Source organism: Peromyscus leucopus, chromosome 17 (assembly GCF_004664715.2).
Source record: "Peromyscus leucopus breed LL Stock chromosome 17, UCI_PerLeu_2.1, whole genome shotgun sequence".
Lineage (NCBI taxonomy): Eukaryota > Metazoa > Chordata > Mammalia > Rodentia > Cricetidae > Peromyscus > Peromyscus leucopus.
Genome location: NC_051077.1, coordinates 43548419 through 43567573, shown reverse-complemented (window position 1 = coordinate 43567573; position 19155 = coordinate 43548419). Strand labels below are relative to the sequence as shown.

Here is a 19155-nt window from a genome sequence, read left to right as displayed (position 1 = left end):
GACTTCTAGAAATTACTTCTAAGGGAGTGGTTGCCCGCCACCATTTCTCATTGGCTGCCCTCAGGTGGAGGCATTTCTGTGATCAGTTACCCTGGAAACCAGGGAGAGGACATTCCATAGTCTGGCAGGCATTACCTCGTGACTATCTTGTGGCTCTGTACTTTTACACTCCCTGGTTTCTGGAATCTGAACTGACTGGTCTCAGTAACTTATGGCCTGTTCCAGTAACTTATGGCCTGTAGCTAAAAGAAGCAGTCTTAGGCCTTTAGTTTTGGGGCGAGAGCATTTTGGTCTTATTTCTAAGATGGCTCATTTTGGTCTCACACCCAGATGGATTAATTTCTGCAGAAATGTAATTAATTGGGATAAAAGTACTTAAACCCAAGAATTCCAGCTGCATCTGTAAGCTTTACGTGTAAATATGATGACAGAAAAACTGAGGAGAAAGGACAAGTATTTCGATTTTAATTACTTAAAAAATCTTGACGATAATATTTTTCACCACTCCTGTACAAAATGGTAGGAAAGCACTCTTATCATACAGATATAGTTCTGTTTTAAGTGAAAACTTTACAGAGAATGATAGATGACAGACACAAGGCACCGATATTTTTGACTTATTAACCTTTACACCATTTGCACTTGTAATGGTATAATTAAAATACCATGGACTTCTTTCCATGATAAAAAAAACAATCTTAAAGCAACAATAGAAAATATTAAGCAAATATTTGTGGCTAATGAATAGAAGGCAAAGGATTTTAACAAATTTGAAATTATACCATACCACTTGTTTTTGTTCTTAGTTAGAAACAAAGTATTTTGGGAACAAAATTTTGAAACAACTAAATCTCTGAAAGTTTTTGTTGAAGATGGGTTTTCTTCAGCTGCAGGTAATATTGCTGGCTAATTTTTTGACTGAGGTTTTTTTTTTTTTTTTAAGTCCCCTTAGAACCACAAAATCTGTTGTCAACAGGTAGCCCAGTGTGTAGGGTGCTTGCCTTGAATGCATGAGGTCCTAGGTTCCATTGCCAGCACCTCATAAATTGGGTGTGGTAGTATACATCTGCAGTTTGAGCACTTGGGAACTGGGGGTACGAGGGCCAGAAGTTCAAGGCCAGGCTGGGCTACATGAGACCCTGACTTAAAAATAAAAAAAACAAACAAACAAACAAAAAAAAACAAACTTTCAGCATGATTGCAGAGATGATAGAACTCAAGGGTTGACAACGTGGTACTTGATTATCCTTAGGGTAGCCCTTCCTCTGCCAGAAAGCACCTCCACTACCGTCTCTCCCATGCCAGGACTGGTCACATGTTGTGGTCTGTCTGTCACCCTGTGAAGGGGCCCCAAAATAGTTTGACCACACAGGAGCCATGACAGGCTTAGGGGCCTAGACTCAGCTTCTGTGACAGGCTTACTGGCCGGCAACACCCAGATCCAGGAAAAGCCTTGCTCTGATACCACCCAGGGATCTACCCAGGGGTGAGGAAGTACCTGACATGCCAAACATTCCAACCATTAGGTAAGGTGGCCAGATGTCCCTGAGTCTAGCATACACCCATTTTTTTGTATTACAGATACCCCTAGACAATTGTCAGCTAATCAGGGTCCTGGACCCTGGAAATCCCCTCACCCCAACCTCTGCTATGATTAAAAACTCTGCCCCACCTGAGCGCAGGGCTTTCTGCTCTCACCGCTGTTTTGGACAGACAGAGGGAGCAAGCTCTGGAGCTTGAAATAAAGGCTCTTTGCTTTTACATGCGGGATTCGGTCTCCGTGGTGGTCTTTGGGGGGTCTCTGCCATCTGGGCATAACAATCCACACTAGAGATGCTATTGTTTATATTTATATTAATGCCGGATGCTCTCCACTCACCACTTAACCACTTGTCTGCAGCTGCTAATATTGCCCTCCGCTGATCCTTGTAGAAGTCAATGATTCTAGGAGACAATGACAAGGATTATGAGTTCAGAGCACTGCCCGAAGACTCAAGAAGAGCTCTGGACACCATCCTGTAAGTTTCCTGCTTTGACTGCTTCATAAGAGAACACAGTATTGCTTTGACATGTGTACTGAAAAACTTCAAAAAAATTCTTTCCCCCTTTATTATAGAGAACTTAAAGAATAAAAATTAATAGAGCAAAATTCATTTCTATATAAAATATGGAGTTTAGGTGTAGCGGAAGTAGCAGGAGAGACCTTTGTGTTTAGTTGACTAAAGTGACATCATCTTCAGTGAAGGAGGACACTGGAGATGAAAGGCAGCTGTACTGAACCGCTGAGTCACTGGTCTAGGAACAGGGACCAGTCCCTGCTTGTTTCTATGTGACTGGGGAAATACCACATTTCCATAACAAAAGCAATTCCTGACTTGTTGTATGATACGGACCAGGCAAAGTGTGCTTTTACTTGAATTAGTTCCCATGTCCTTAGCTGATTACCGATTAAAATGTTTATGTGTGTGGATACTTTTTCAACTAAAATGGTGACCCCTAACCTGAGTCACTGTGGTGTTGGTGTGGGTGGACAGTAGTTCAGGCCAGACGTTTAATGCTGCTGAGAAGACTTTCTTTCTATGTGAAAAATAACTAAAAGAAAGAGACTATTCTGTTTGTGTGATTTTGGACATTTGAGAAGGAAGAATAAAGGGGATAGAGAGACGGCTCAATGACTATAACAGTTGCTGCTTGGCAGAGGACCCGGGTAGGGTTCCCAGCATGGACCTAACAGTTTATAATCATCTCTTAACTAGTTCACAACAGTCTGTAATTCTGGTTTCCGGGGATCCAGTGTCTGCTTCTGGCCTCCCAAGCACCTGGCACGTGGTGAACAAACATATACAAGCAAACGTTCATATACACAAATGAAAAATAGATAAATCTTTACAAGAGAAGGGAAAATAATAGATCAGTACTCGGGATCGTTTGTGCTTTGAATTCCGGGCTCCTATTTTGCTCACAAAAATCCTAACAGCAGACGCAGTACCTGTCAACATGAGCGAGGAAGCCCTCTTCTCCCCATTGGTACAGAAGCTGTGATAGCATTAGCTGAAAGACAGGACAGTTGAAATGTCAGAGTTCATTCTCAAAACCGAGCTTGTACTTTCTAAACACACAAGGCAATCACTTCTGCTTGCACGCCAACACACAAAAGGATGCAGCAAGGAGCCGGGGTCGTATCGGTCACTTCAACAAACTCTCATTAAAAACTAGGACGACAACAGGACACAGGCTCAGTTAATCAAATGCTTACTGCAGAAGCATGTGGGTCCGAGTACAGATGCCAGGGCCTTTGCAAAATGCTGCATAATGGTGTACACTTATAACTCTAGTGCAAGGTATGTGTGTGTGGGGGGGGTGTGGGGGTGTGGGTGGGGTGTGGGTGGTGGTGTTGGGGACAGGGGACATTCCTGAGGCTGGCTAGTGAGCAGGCTGCAGGTTCAGTGAGAGCTCTTGTCTCAAAAATAAGCAAACAAATAAATAAATAAATGGACACACCTGATGCTGACCTCTGGCCTATCCATACCCATGCATATACAAATGACCATAAACACACACAAGACAAAAACAAACAAACAAAAAAAAGCAAAAATTCCCTCGAATACAGAGCTTTATTATGTGCCAGGCTCTATTATGACTATTAATATAGATCTGAGTATTTGAACCTTCATAATAATTAAAGAAGATTGGTTCTGTTTTGCTGATAAGGAGACTGAAGCAGAAAGGTTAATTTTCTTTATGTCAAACAACTGATCATAGAGCTTGGATTCCAAGACAAATTTTCCAGCTCCAGGTCCATGCTATTGACTCTTGGACTAGAATGCCTCTGCAAATTTGAAAACATATATGATATTCTCTTTCTTTCCTTTTTTGGTGGTGTGAGAGATCAAACCCAAGACCAAATGACTGCTAAGTGTATATTAAACCACTGAGCTACATCCTTAGTCCTCTAAACATATATGGCAGGTATATTCTATTAAATATTGAGAGATTTTCTATTTAAGATGGAGGAACTCTGTTATAATAAACTTTTGTTGATAAGGTATAAAAATATGAGAAAAGTTCCTTGTTCGGTAAAACATGGGGATGTTTTTAGGATGTACGACATAAAGTGTGTGTCCTATGAGATATAAACTTTTTGTTTTGTGGGCCAAAGATCTGGTTCAGTCAGTAAAGTATTTGCTACTCAAATACAAGGACCTGAGTTCAGATTATCCAAGTAAAAAGCCAGCCGCAGCCGCAGGAAATTGTAACCCCAGCCCTGGGGAGCTGGACATGAGAGGATCCATGGGGCTTACTGACCAGCCTATCTAGCCATGAGCTCCAGGTTCAATAAAAGACTTTGTCTCAAAAAGTAACGTGGAGAGCAATTAAGGAAGACCTCTGGAGCCGGCTGCTGATCTGTACACACATGTGCACACATGTGCAGATGCATGAACAAATGCAAGCATGCACACAAGCTCTAATTCTCAAGATTATAATAATTTCCAAACCCAGTTCTTTTTCAAAGCTAGGGAGGAAATTTATACACTCTCCCTACTTAACTTTATTTTAATTAAAATGCTTTCTGATGAACCGCTGAGGAATGGACAGGAAGACACTGAACAGGCTTGATTTCTTCACATCATTGTAAGTTCCAACACAATGAAGTCTAAGTTTGAATTACTTCATCAAATTCAGTTCTATTTTGTTTAGCTCTACATAGGTTTTTTTTTATGTTTAAGATTTATTTATTTATTATGTATACAGTATTCTGCCTGCATGTATGCCTGCCCACCAGAAGAGGGCACCAGATCTCACTATAGATGGCTGTGAGCTACCATATGGGTGCTGGGAATTGAATTCAGGATCTCTGGAAGAGCAGCCAGTGCTCTTAACTTCTGAGCCATCTCTCCAGCCCCCCCTTTTAAAGTTTATTAATTTACTGACTTTGAGTGTTCTCCCAGAGACCCAGATGAGTATGCCCTGATTTGTAAGGACTCTGGGCAGGCAGCATAATGATACTCGACTTAAATGATTGCTCATTTGCTGCTTAGATTAGATCTCTGCAGATGCTGGTCTGCTAGTTCTGTCTTGGAAATGGAGATTCAGCATTTGATTTTTCTTCCCTGTAAATTTAAGTCAGTCTTATTTGCCTATATCTGATTCTGATAAACAAATAAACAAACCTAGATTCTGCTTACCTGTGAGAAAGTGCAGGGATGTAGTGATGAAACTTGTGTATGTAAAACAATCCTCTCTATCAAGGACTTGGGACCAGTCATAAACCCTACTCTCAACCTGCACAGGAAGAGAAAAGGCTTTATACCAATCCCACATAAACAATAATGTGAAGCATTTTGGTGATTTCACTAGGAAAAGAGTGATGATCTAGGGACAAATAGATCTTGATGACTTAAATATTCCCATCAAAGTACTTACTTCTTACTTCAAAAACACTTAAATTTAAGTATGTATGATAAAACAATACAAGTATTATTAAGAATTTCTAAATATGGTATCTAATAGCAGTTTCCAAAATGCTGATCATCCTCCTACAATCTAGACTACTAGTCAAGCATCTTTGAACACCGGAAATCATAATACTCATTGTAAAAATAATACTCAAGTGAAATACTTGAAAGGGTATAGGGCACCCATGCCTATTAATGATCAAGTGTATTTTCAGGCAAATGGAATACAAGCCTTCTAAATGAGAAGAAGCTCTTGAACTGTAAGACTTGAGGCTAGCTTCATGTTAGAGATGAGAGCCTTACCCAGAGGAGATGATCTTGGAGAAGGAGTCAGCTCTGATCACACGCCCATCGACATCCATGGAGAGAAAGGTTGGTACCCAGGGCTTAAAATAGGAAGGAAACCTCTGTTGGTTTGCAAACTCTGATCAGTGCAAGGTCGCTTTGCACAGAGTGGAGAAGGCAGTCACAGTCACAGCCTGGGCACACACAGCAGTGATGTCTTCCCTTTGTTGAGGCCTTCAGACCCGCAATGTGTGTGCTCTTTTCCTAGCATCAGCCTGACCTCAGGGTCTCTGCTGCATACACTCACAAAGCTTTCCTTATTGGCTCAAGATATTATTACTATGAATCCGGAGAAACTTCCAACAGGCTCTCTTTCCCTGATGGGACTGAAATCTGGGGTCATTAGATTTAGATGAAGGACCCAAGAGAAATGAGCTCAGATAAGATGACCAGCACTGTCTGGTGTTTGTTGTTCAGACACAGTCGTGATCCTTGGAACTGACTAGGAAGACAAAAAACGGATGCGAAGGCAGGGGAGAAATTTAGTTAATGTTGCAGGCTGGCACTGAAGGGACTCTGGCCATCCTGAGTGTGGCAAACATGGCTCTGGCAGCCTTGTCCTTCTCTCTGAGCCCTCCTGCCTTGCTAAAGACCTTTAGATTACGTTCCTAAAGCAAGGCCCCAGGTCTATTCCCTTATTTGGCCAAACTCTCCGGCCTAGGCTGACTATCAAGGTCCAGCTATCAAAGTACTGAAGTCCAGCAATCCAAAGCCCCCTTTGGCTCACCTCATTAACATACCAAATAAAACTGAATACCTCTTCGGAACACTGGGTCTCTCACTTTTATAACCCGTCGTTTGCCTACGGGCTAGTCTGTCTCCTCTCTATCCAGAGACAGTTAGTTCTTTTATCCTGCCCACGCCCCAGGACAAACACACCTTATCATCTCTCTTGTTCTCTTCCTCTTCTCCCCCACTCTCTATCTTCTGTCTTTGTCTCTTATTCCCTGCCCTCTGTCCGTCTGGGGCAAATAAATCTCCTTTGAGCTGCAAGTGTGGTCTTGGGGTTCCTGAGCCGACTTTTCCCTATAGACACTAAGATTTTCTTTGAAAGTAGGGGCAAGCGAGAAAGGGGTTCGCGGTCACTCTCGGGGAGGGAGGGCTGGGCAAATCATGCTCTGCAAGACTAGGCAGCAAAGAAGTTTTGTGTCTTCTCAGCAGATGTAAAGGGAGGAACCGAATCCAAGTGTAGGATGGATGTCTGTAGTCCTGAGGGCATGTACTGGTTCAGCCTGTACCACTACGACTGCCTGCTGGAAAACGGTCATCATGAAATGCAGCACACGCTTAGAGTGTGGATGACTTAAAAAACCCTTGATCCTTCAGATAAGGCTCGGAGCATGTGACAAGGGTGCAAATTATGTGGCTTCAGCGCTTTCTACTGTATCTATGGAGAGCATTGACTGAGCACAGCCCTGTTTCCCCTTCAGCTTGAATACTACCTCATCCCCCTTCGCTATCACTCAAGTCAGCTACCGTCACCAGACTGAAGGTGAAATACAAGATGAAATTGAAGGGCCCAGGAATATAGAAATATAAAATTAGAAGCTTAAGAGGTGGAAATTGACAGTCATCAGCTCTAAAGGTTAACTGTTAACAACGGCTCTCTGCTTTACAGCCCGCTCCTCTGTCAACAGCCAGGGGTTAACTTTTAACCCCCTTGCCCCTTATAGTCAACAACTGCCTGGACCAAAGTTAACTTTTAATAGTTGTTTCTATGTGACTTCTGGCATGCATCCCATGCCTGATGTTTCTACATGGCTCCTAGCATGCACCCCATGCATGATAATATAAAAGGGGGCCGGTACTCGCCTCCATTGCCACAGTCTCAGAATTCCAACATTGGCTATGGTCTCAGCTAGCTGATAAGATTTTGTGTCCCATGGTGCTTTATTTATTTAATTTATTTTTATTTTTTTTATTTTTCTGGAGTAAAGTTTGCTTCTGGTTTAATAAACTTTGGTGGTCTGTTCCCCATTATTGCGAGACTTCGGACCCAACAAAGCCAATGCCATGGCCCTCATTTGATGTCTGAGGTAATGTGAAACAGGATTTGGAGTTCAGCACCACCAGCCTGATGGGCTCTGCTCATCTAAATGCATGTTTCAGAGAACTAGCTGCTCTTTCAAAGGGAACTAACTTCTAGAAGGAGCATTAATACAAAAAAGAAAACTGGGAAGACTGGAAGATGGAAAAACTATAGAGAACACACTAACTATGTATTCAAGTTCATTGTGAGAGCAAAAAGTACCTTTGACTCAAGTCAGGTTCACTTTCATTGCAGCTAATAACTTACCACAAATGATCTTTCGATAGTGACGTAAGAAGATCACATACCTTGTTGAACTGGAGAAAATAGTAAGGATCGTCTTCTATTATGAGGAAATCATATTTCCTTGCAAGCTAAAAGGTTAAAACAATATATTTATTTCTTAGGAGCTGTCTAAAATGAAAATGATTGGAATCACAGTTCTTTATTCTCATTCATCCACTCGTGAACTGTTGAGTTCCTGATATCCTAGACATTGAGGTTAGAGATGAATGAGTTGCTAAAGGCTCTTTATCTCATGCAAGTCAGGATGTGCATAAGCCAGCTGGGAGATGAATAAGAATTAAATAGAGGTCACATCTGAGGGAGAGTGATAGGATAGTGTGCTGGCTAGTCTTATATCAACTTGACACAAGCTCGAGTTATCTGAAAGGAGGAACTCTCAATTGAGAAAATGCCTCCCAGAGATCCAGGTGTAAGGCATTTTCTTTATTAGTGATTGATGGGGGAGGACCCAGCCCATTGTGGGTGGTTCTATCCCTGGGCTGGTGGTCCTGGGTTCTTTAAGAAAGCAGGCTGAGTAAGCCATGTGGATCAAGTCAGTAAGCAGCATCCCCCCATGGCCTCTGCATCAGCTCCTGCCTTCAGGTTCCTGCTCTGCTTGAGTTCCTGTCCTGACTTCCTTTTGATGAAGAACTGTGATATGGAAACATAAGCCAAATAAACCGTTTCCTCTACAAATTGCTTTGGTCATGGTGTTTCATCACAGCAAAGAGTAACCCCAACTAAGACAGAAAATTACTCTGGTCAAATCTCTGGGGAGCTCTTCCTGACAAGGTAACATTAGAACTCAAGATGATCAGACTAAATTAGTTATGCAAATTTAAGGAAGAAGATTCTATACTGAGGGATGGAGTGAACAAAAACTTGGGGTGATTAAAAGACAGAAGAGGACAGTATGGCTTTGGTATATAGGGTGCAGCTGAGGTGTAGAGAGAGAGAGAGGGAGGGAGAGAGAGAAAGAGAGACTGAGAACCGAGTAATGCTATCACACAGCTTTACTAACTTGTAACAAAATTATTTAACTTTTGGAATTTCGAAAGTCACAGGCCAACTTTTCATTTACCATACAGCAGGGGCTAGGACTGGTTGCCATGCAAACAGTGACCAGTTAGTTACACTATGACTCAAATGTAACAGGGTGAGTGATGATGTCCTGCTGTCTGTCATACAGTGTGGACAGACAGTGGCTTAGGAAGTGGGGGTGGGAGCAGTGGTGGAGAAAGGGGCCAACTTAGAGGATCTTGGTGGTGGAGTCCACAGGATGAATTGGATACAAGAAGGGAGAAGAGAGAGAAAAAGAGAAAGGAAGGTCATTGTTTATGGACATTACTAATGAGGCTGGAGAACATGAAGGGGCTGGTTGTACATGAGAAGGTTAGGGTTGGGGCTCGGGAAAAGCTAGGAGTTCTATTTGGGCCAGGTTAGGCTTGAAATGCCATTGGTCATCAACCGAGATATCACAATGATACAGAAGTTGGAGTTCAGGGAAGAGATGGAGCTGAGCGAGAGGGAAATCATCTCATGCAAAATGAAATTCATAACCATGGAACTGGATAATGCTGTCATAGAGGACTATGTAGATAGTACAGCTCAGGAGAGATCCCAGGGCAGATAAAATAGAATATAAATATCAAAGCAATGTCTTGAACCTTTGTGTTTTTTTTTTTTCCAGATAAAAGGCACCAGTTGAAATCTGGCTGGGATTCCACTGCACACGATTAGGTTCTGTTAAATGTAGTTAAATGGGCCTTAACATTTATTTTTAAGGCAATTTGTAGGGAAAGGTTAGGAACTCAGGTAGAGCAGCAAGACTTTACAGAAGGCTTTTTATCTTATTTTTTTTTCAGATTTTTGTACAGCTCTGTATATGCTTGATATTAAAAAATGGCAAAAACACAAGGCCACATAGGTACCTCCAGAGATTTTAGAAACAAGTGTCCCCTATCATTTTTCAAAAAATTCTTTGTAGCCCAGAATGAGTAGCAAATAGATGCAGCAAGTCTAAAACACAGGGCAAACACAAACATCCAGTAATGGAAACCAAATGTGTTCTCACAACAGGTGGTCAAGAAGGCCATTTTTCATGTACTGAAATGTCAATTAAGTGAAAGTAAATTCAGAAACAAAAGATGTGGCAATTATTGTCTACCACTTTAGTAGGAATCTTGGCATAGATGAAGGAGTCCCTTTTATTATTAAAAGCTATCTTCCCTGAAAACAAGAGGACTATAATAAAAGCAACTTGAGTTGAAGACTCTCCCCAAAGATAAACAAGAAGCCCGGACACATCCTTGTCACCCTCTTGTAAATACCTCATAGATTTCCTTCTTGCGGTCACCTGTCAATGAGTAGCCTGTAGGGTTGTTGCCATTTGGGACAGTATAGAGAAATTTTGGAGTCTTTTTCATGGGATCCTTGGAATCTTCTGGTTTCCACTGGGAAAGTATTCTTTTGAGCTCCTTTGGAATAATCCCATGCTCATCACTGGGGACATTAATAATGTTGCCACCCAAAGGTTTCATCTGTGGAGGACAAAAGAAAGCCAAGAATGCAGTATGATTGCTAAAGGCAAGCATCATTTTCTTTTTAAAAACCTGTCAAGAATGGCACTGTTCATGCCCTTAAATATGTAAACTGTACTCAGCTCCAAGCTCCGGAGGGTTGAGCTGTATAATGTAATCCTATCATTCCTCTGAGGCCAGCAACAGCTCCCGTCTATTCCTGTGGGAAGGCTTGCACTTCATAGTCTCGTCTGTATTAAGCTTGGTCATGTGTGTCTTATTCTGGTTCACAAAGGTGAGCAGCAATCAATGTGCTCTTTTTTCCTAAGCAGAAACCGTAAAACACCAGCTCTCGGTTGTCTATGTGTTTTTCCATTTGCTCCAAGACTGGCAACCTGCCCAACCGAGGGTGCTTCTGTGAGGTTGGGGCTTGGAAGGAAGACGCCAGGGAGTGAACTGTGGTAGCCTTGGGCTGGGTGTGCAGAATGAGAGAAATAAAGCTTGATAGTTGCCAGTGCTTGAGACACGCCTTCTCTGACAGAATTATCTTACAAGAGATAGAACGTGTTCATCAGTACCTAGGGGCGATTATGGGCAACATCACATGCATTCTGTAATTCTGTGACCAAGTATCCAGACAAAACTACTTAAGGAAGGACAAATTTATATAGGCTTATGGTTTCTGAGATTTCAGTCCTGGAGACAAGGAGAGCATATAATTCACATCATGACGGTTGGGAAAAGAGAGAGAGGGTGAGGGGGAAAGGGTAGAGGTAAGGAGTAGGGGGAGAGAGGGGAAGAGGTACAGAGAGAGAGAGAGGAGAGAGAGAGAGAGAGAGAGAGAGAGAGAGAGAGAGAGAGAGAGAGAGAATTCTCAGCTTAATCAGGCTGACAACCAACACTAGCCATTACGTCTCTCTAGGCAGATTGGTAAGACTGATGGTTAGGAAGTTTCTTTTATAAGTAGAAAGAGTTTCCTTCACAGATACAGAGACCCACAGTCAGACATTATGTGGAGAGAGAGTCTAAATTGGAGGTTTCCATCAAATCCTTCCCCTCAGAGCTCAGTGAAGACTGTGGAAGAGGAGGTAGAAAAATGGCAAGAGTCAGAGGAGTGGAGGATGCCAGGAGAACAAGGCACTCTGAACCAACTAAGCAAGGCACATTGTAACACAAATTGCTAAACAATCATTAATAAAAAGTCCCAGAAAAAAAAATCCCGGAGCCAGACTTCGGGGTGAAAGCTCAAAGATCAGAGGAATAGAATAAACCAGCCACAAGCTTTTACTGCTAGGAAATCCTCAGCCCAAGAGAGCCACTTCCTGTATACTCATGCCTTACACACCTTTCTGTGCACTGCCATCTTACTTCTCTCTCCATTCAGCTACATCACTTCCTCTTTCCACCCAGCTCTATCACTTCCTGTCTGTCTGTCCAGAACCCCCAGACTTCTATGGCTAATTAGTGCTAGGATTAAAGGCATGTGCCACCACACCTGCCTCTCTTCCCAGTGTGGCCTTGAACTCACAGAGATCCGGATCAATCTCTGCCTCCTGAAAGCTAAGATTAAAGGTGTGTGCCACCACTGCCTTGTCTCTATGTCTAAGCTAGTGGCTGGCTCTGTCCTCTAATCCCCAGATAAGTTTACTAGGGTTCACAACATTTTGGGGTACACAATATATCACCACAGCACACATGAGGTCAGAGACTGAAACAGCAAGCACGGGACCCACATGGGTCTATACCAGTTCTTCTGAGTATGTATTATAGCTATTAGCTTAGTATTTTTTATGGGATTCCTGACTGTGCAAACGAGTGAGTCTCTGACTCTTGTGCCTGCTCTTGGGACTCTTTTCTGTTGCATTCTGGTGCCCAACTTCGACAGGAAAATTTTTGCTTCATCTTATTATGTATTATTTTGTCATGTTTGATTATCTTTTAGAATTTCTTTTTTCTAATGAGAGACAGAGAGTGGATCTGTAGGGGAGGGGAGATGGGGAGAAACTGGGAAGAGGAGAGGGAGGGGAAACTATAATCAGGATATATTGGATGAGAAAAGAATCTATTTTCAATTTTCAGTTCTACCACCCTAACAGCATGGACAAGCAGACCTAATTATTCCATATGATGAGGATAACTCCTGTGCTTCTTTGAGGGGGAAAAAGTGCCGCAGTTCCCAGAACCATTCCTTATATCACCAGACAGTTTTTAATTCTCCATTAGTTCCAGTTACACTTCCTGCTGGTGCTCCAGTTTGTGGACATGGACATCCTAAAATGGATGCCCTGAACCAACCTAAGTCAGTGGCGAGGCGGATTCCCCGTCCCCCACCTTCTGCATGTTGCAGCCTCACGGTCCTAACACTGGAGCAGAAACTCCCAGCTGTCCCGTATTTGTTTACAGTTATAGTAAACCGACATGTAACATGGCTGTACTTAGGCACTTGGCAATGAAAAAGCAGGTTGTTGTAAATTGAGTCACATTTGATGTGAAACATTAAGAAATTGGACATGATTTCTATACAGTGTAACTTCAGGACATACTCCTTTCCATTTTAAAGAAGAACTGGGGCATGCTTAGTGTGTCTCATACACCTTTTAGGAGCCTCTGTGTAGTGGTACACTCTGGGTCACAGATGAAGATCTTAATTATAATTTGTAGTAGACAGGTACTGTTTTTTGTTTGTTTATATCCTCATATTGGTGTGAATTCAAGGAAAAACAGCACAAAATCCAATCTGGTTTGGAAATGTAAGTGCACTTTACAGAATGTATCATTTCAAATATGAAGGTATATCATAAGCATACAAATAGAAAGGTAACATCTCCCCTATGTACAATACAGTATTTGAAGTCATTAAGTCCCACAAAGCACAGACGGCTTCACAGCACACTCACTCACACATAACCACAGACACTTCTGTCTGAAACTCAACCACAGCTTAAGTTAACTTAACAATTTGATTCAAAAAACACCCAGGTCAAATTCAATATATTTAGTCAAAATAATTCCATTTACTTAAACTTTCTTTTTAAACTAAAACTTTTACCTACACCTCAACGCCCCTTTGCCTCCCCCATAACTCCTATCCTGGATGTTTCAAAACATACTGTAGATATAACTGTTTTTCCTGTAACACAAATCGATCATTTCCACTTGGGGCCAAGGGATTGGAACACACTCTCCCCGACTCCTTAAACTTATGACCATATGGTGGTAGTAGTTCATTGCTGTTGAGAGTAAATAACCAAAAACAGTCACGGGATTCCAGAAAACTTCACTGAAACCAAAGACTCTCTAAAAGCAATTTAATACAGAATGCCTTTTTTTTTTCTTGGTCTACTTTCCTCCTTGTATGTGTGTATGTGTGTGTGTGTGTGTGTAAGTATGTGTGATGTGTATCTATGTGTGTATATGTGTGTGTATGTATGTGTGTATGTGTGTGTATGTGTATGTATGTATGTGTGTGTATGTATGTGTATGTATGTGTTTGTGTGTTTGTGTGGTGCATGCATAGACCCAAGGCTGATGTTGGGAAATCATCCTCTATTGATCTTCCACCTTGTTCGTTAAGTCAGGGTCTCTCCATCCAATCCAGAATCCCGACACATAGCTAGTTAGACAGCCAGCTGGCTCTGGGGGTTCCCGGGCTCTGCCTTCCGAGTCTGAAATTACAGATAGGTCTCACCCCCACCAGAATTTATTTGGATTCTGGGCATCTGAACTTTTGTCCTCTCCTTGCATCAGTCAACATTTTAATCCCTGAAATGCCTCCTCAGTCCCCTAAACTGCCTTTTTTTTTAAAAAAAAAATACAATTTTCTTTTTTAGAACAGCAGCTTTGACCTTAGTGTTTTGATGTTAATATGATGAATAACATATCACACACTCAGAATTCAACTGTCACACACAATCAAGCATCACGTTAAATTGTAATGACAGTGACTTTACTGTGAGAGACAGGTTGGGGACCAAATGGATGCTCGGATGGTCATAAACCACATATGTTTGAAACACGTGACATTATTAAGCTTGGTTGCAAAGGAAGAACTCTTCTCTTAAAAAGGTCTTTGAGGTGACAGATATTCTAAAGGGCTGGAAGAGACTTGCTCTTTTGTGAAAATATGTACTTACGGCATAAAGGGTTCCTGTAAACAAAGGTTCGTTTACGAGGATAGTGTCTCCAGGATTGATGAGCATTTCAAACACCTGACAAAAGAAGCGTAGGTTAGCGAGGAAAAAATGGCGCCCACTCTGAGAACATCATTTGTGCTCACAGGACCTAGTGGGGGATTTGGGAATTTTCCTGTGAGGGCTAGGCAATAACTGCTCTGTGAGCCACAGTGTTTCTGTTGCTGCTGCTCAGCTCTGCCTCTATAGTGAGAGAGCAGTCACAGGCAATCTGTGTGCCAATAAAACTTTATTTACCAACTTAGCTAACAGCCTGGATTTTGCTATCCAGCAGTTTGTTGACCCCTGCTGTAAGGTAAAATGAAAAAGAACACAACTGGTTTGGCTCCTAAAATCCATCTGTCCCTTTTATTGCTTTTTGGAAAATGTGTTAGATATCGACTATGAATCAGGCCAGGGAAGAGGACTGGAGATAAAAATCCTGGCAAAACGACCAGGTTCCTACTCTCATGAAGTTGCTGATCCCTCTGGGAGAGCCAGACACTGTTCAGATAATTATCTCAATGGAAAGGCCAAATCTGTGTGGACATCTCATTGCAGGACGCTGGCACTCAGAGAACTTAGGTAAGACTCCATCTAGGAGGTGATGTCCTGGTGTATGTAGGAACCAAGGACAATCGGGACCTTTTGGTAAACCATAAACTGGGAGACTTCTGGGACTTGAGGTGAAGTGTGAAGAGGGTGAAGAGAGAAAGTAGGTGGGTGTGGGCAAGAAGAGACTACCCCACGTAATTATTCAGGCCACAGGAGGTGATTAAGGACTTTAGAAGGGAAAGAGGAGCCATGTTATTAAACATGCGGTTTAGGAAGATTCTTCTGACTGCAGTATAAAATAGTAAGAGAAGAGTGAGAAGTGGGTGGAAGTCTGGAGGACTGTTTGGGAAGTTATTGACACGGTCCCAAGGGTAGACACAGGTAGTCTGAGCTAGAGAGGTAGCACCGTAGGGAAGGCCTGAGAGGTACTGAGGAAATGAAAAGCAATGGGGATGCTTATGGACTATAAGGGACTAAGGGGGAAGAGCTGAAGATTTTTAGTGTCAATCACTTAAACACAGGGCCAAAAAGTAGCCCGTATCTGATTGAGAGGAGTCGTTTAGTTTAGTTTTTTTTTTCTCCCTTAAACATCCTGTTGTAGTGGTGGATAGACAAGTGGACAAATGCATCTGGAAAGTGTATGGGAATGGTAGGCATGTGATTCATCACCTGGGTATGAGCAAAGGCACTCAGATGCAGCATGCAGATATACTCAAGGACTGAAATGTGACTCCGGGAAATCAGAGCTAAGCCAAGGAGGATAACGCAAAGGAGGCCACACAAGTCTGACGGAGGAGAGCCACCGGCCGAGAGAGGTGGCGTATCAAGAAAAGGATGGTGTGGGCAGTGCTGTTCAACAGTATTTAGCAGGTAAGTGTGACAAGGTTCGGTGGTGTGGACTGTGTGAAGACTCCTGAGGTCCGTTGCTGCAGGCAAAAATGTTTCCAGTCCAAATGTGTGGGTCTATCATGACTCAACTGTACACAAGCCACAGAGCAAACCCTCCCTACCTTATGCTGTATTACACAGTCCTTGCCTCAAGTCTTTCTTCCTGTCAGTTTAATTGCCTATATATTGCAATAAAAATAGGGCAGTTTTCAACTGAGCCAGATGATTTAACTTTTGTGCTCTGATTTGACCTGGTCCTTCATTTATCTTTTTCTTTCTGAGCTTTGGACATCTTATAGAAAACATATTCCTCCCAAACGTTCCTAATGGACCAGGTCATCACAAGACATCCTGTCACCAAGCAAACCAGCTGAATGACTGATATAAGCCTTGATGAAAAAGAAAAGGAACAGCTTATCATGTACATTTCCCATGGTTAGGGGGCCTACAGATACCACATGTCCCAATTGAAAGGGGAGATGTTTTTTACCTCTGGCACTGATTAGAGAATGGAAATTAAAAGGGCGAGGAAGTCTCATAGGCTCACCCCTAACAGAGGAGCTAGTGGCAGTTGGCAGCTGCCAGGGACAGAGGATCATCTTTCTGGCATATGTGGCCGCTGGTAGGTGGCCCACACTCCAATGGGTGGTCCCACACCCACACATTTATAGAAAGGGTTAACTGGACGTAGCCAGTTATTAAAAAAAGGAAGAGACTGTGAATTCGGGAGGAAGACATGTTTGTGGGTTCAAGAGACTTGGAGGGAGGAAATATGGGGTGGAATGATCATAATCACTGTATTCATTTATAAAATTCTCAGAATACATTAAAAAATAAAATAGCTTTAAGAGACATTAAAAAAATCTATTCTTAACCTATCCTGGCAGAAATGAGGTTAATTTGCTTTAAAAACAAAAAAAGAAAGAATTCAAATACAAGGCCAAACCAGCTACCATGGGACACAGGGAACAAATATTATTGCTATCGTCTCCATGATAAAGCCACTTATACTAGCTTCCTGTTTTGATATGACTGGAATTATAACAGATAGTGAAGAAACACTTTTCTGTCTCTTTCCACAAGGAAAGGTCACAATATGCTTGCCAATGAAAGTCATTTCTTTGAGAGAATTCCTAAGTGTCAGTCCACAGAACCACAAGTGTTTCTCCTGTGGCAAAAATCTACACAGTAGCTGATTCTTTTTCTTTTTCTAAACACAAAAAGAACAGGTTGTTTTGATTTCTAATATCAATTGATCAACCCAAAGCACTTGTGCCTGACTTTTATGTACCATCAGTCTTCCCCCATCCTGTCTTTTGACTTTGAATTTCCTGTTTATTATCCTAGCTGAAGAGAAAAAGGCCTCCTAGTAGCCCACAAAACATGATCCCCTTATAGTATGTGGGAGATGACCACATTTAGGAGTGTGCTTGACTCACTACAAAACCTTCCTTCTCTTCCATTCTTACCTTACAGAGACCGTCCTGGCAGCCGGATGTGATGCAGAGATCCATCTGTCCTTGAGTGGGTGGGTAGTGGACCGTCGGGGGATTATGCAATTTTATTTGAAACTGTTTCAGCCAGGACAGAAGTTCTGGAATTCTAAGGCATACAATGCATTTTAAAATTTATGGTCATAATAATCATAGAAAGAGTAGGCAGGGAAAACATAGTGACTTCATATCAAACTCATTGTACATTCAATTTAGAAGCCACTCAAATGCCTCTTCGCAGTTTCAATATCCTCACTTGAAAAATGAGGCAATAGAGTGAGACATTAAGAGAGTCACATAAATTCAATCAGCCAGAAATTCACATAAAGCCAGTCCTTCAATCCACAAGCCAAGCTTGAATCTACATCCTACTTACGCCAAAGCCTGAAGGCTTGCTTTCCCCAGGACATTCATCACATAGTAGAGTTGTTGTTATACAGGAAGGTTACTATAAGCTTACCCAATTCATGTGCACATTAATAGGCCAGAAAACCAGGCAGGCTGCCCACAGACCTTCTCAGCTCCCTTTGTTCCCCCAGACTCAATTCCTCAGTCTCTTCCCTAGTCCTGTGACAGAACACCAGCTGCAGCCTCCCTTCCTCTCAGCCCACATCTTCTGTGGACCCCACAGACCATTCCTTTCTTTCCTTCCTGTCTTCCCTTCTTGGACTCCTCACTGCATCCCAGCCTCCAGCACCAGCAGCCATTCCTTGTGAACACACCAGCTGAGCGGGCCAGTAAAACAGGCAATACACAGCCACCACACTCTCTAAAAATCCAGAGAGGAAACAGAAACCACAGAACAAAACACCTACCCAACAAAGATAAACCCAGAAATCAGCACCTAGACCTATAATCACCCCAAACCCAGATGCCAAGATGCTAGCATAAGAACACAACCAATAATAGCCAGGGCAATATGTCTGCCCTAGAGCCCAGCTACCTACCACAGCAAGCCATGAATATTTCCTCATAGCTGAAGCAAAAGAAAAAGGCCTTAAAACCAATGATATGAAGATGATAGAGTTCCTTAAGGAGGAAATGAATAAAATCCCTTACAGAAATCCAGGAAATCACAAACAGTGGAAGAAAATGAATAAAACTGTTCAAGACCTGAAAATGAAAATATGGGCAATAAAAAAAAAACAAAACCAAAAGTAAAAATAACAACAATAACCATAAAACCCCAACACAAACCAAGGGAATTCTGGAAATGAAAAATTTAAGACTTAGAACATACAGAGGCAAGTTTCACTAACAGAATGCAAGAGATGGGAGAGAGGATCTCAGACATTGAAGATATGATAGAAATAATGTACATATTGGTCAAAAAATGTTAAATCTAAAAATCAAAAACAAAAAACAAAACAAAACAACCCCCCACCAAAAAAAAAAAAAAAAAAAAAAAAAAAAAAA

At 42.0% G+C, this 19155-nt stretch overlaps 1 protein-coding gene across 3 annotated transcripts in view; it reads right to left on the bottom strand.

The window, feature by feature from the left end:
• Aadat (aminoadipate aminotransferase) overlaps positions 1 to 19155 on the bottom strand; it is a 42321-nt gene that overhangs the window by 8524 nt on the left and 14642 nt on the right. For 2 of the 3 annotated variants that reach the window (XM_037211748.1, XM_028881059.2), the window contains exons 3-10: positions 17716 to 17848; positions 14768 to 14842; positions 10446 to 10655; positions 8139 to 8204; positions 5760 to 5842; positions 5187 to 5283; positions 2990 to 3051; positions 1880 to 1944 (exon numbers count right to left, since the gene is read on the bottom strand). In XM_037211748.1, coding sequence (XP_037067643.1) covers positions 1880 to 1944; positions 2990 to 3051; positions 5187 to 5283; positions 5760 to 5842; positions 8139 to 8204; positions 10446 to 10655; positions 14768 to 14842; positions 17716 to 17848 — 791 coding nt within the window. Of the gene's footprint in view, positions 1 to 443; positions 1338 to 1879; positions 1945 to 2989; positions 3052 to 5186; positions 5284 to 5759; positions 5843 to 8138; positions 8205 to 10445; positions 10656 to 14767; positions 14843 to 17715; positions 17849 to 19155 lie in introns of those variants that run through there. The other variant, XM_037211749.1, reaches the window with a different exon arrangement.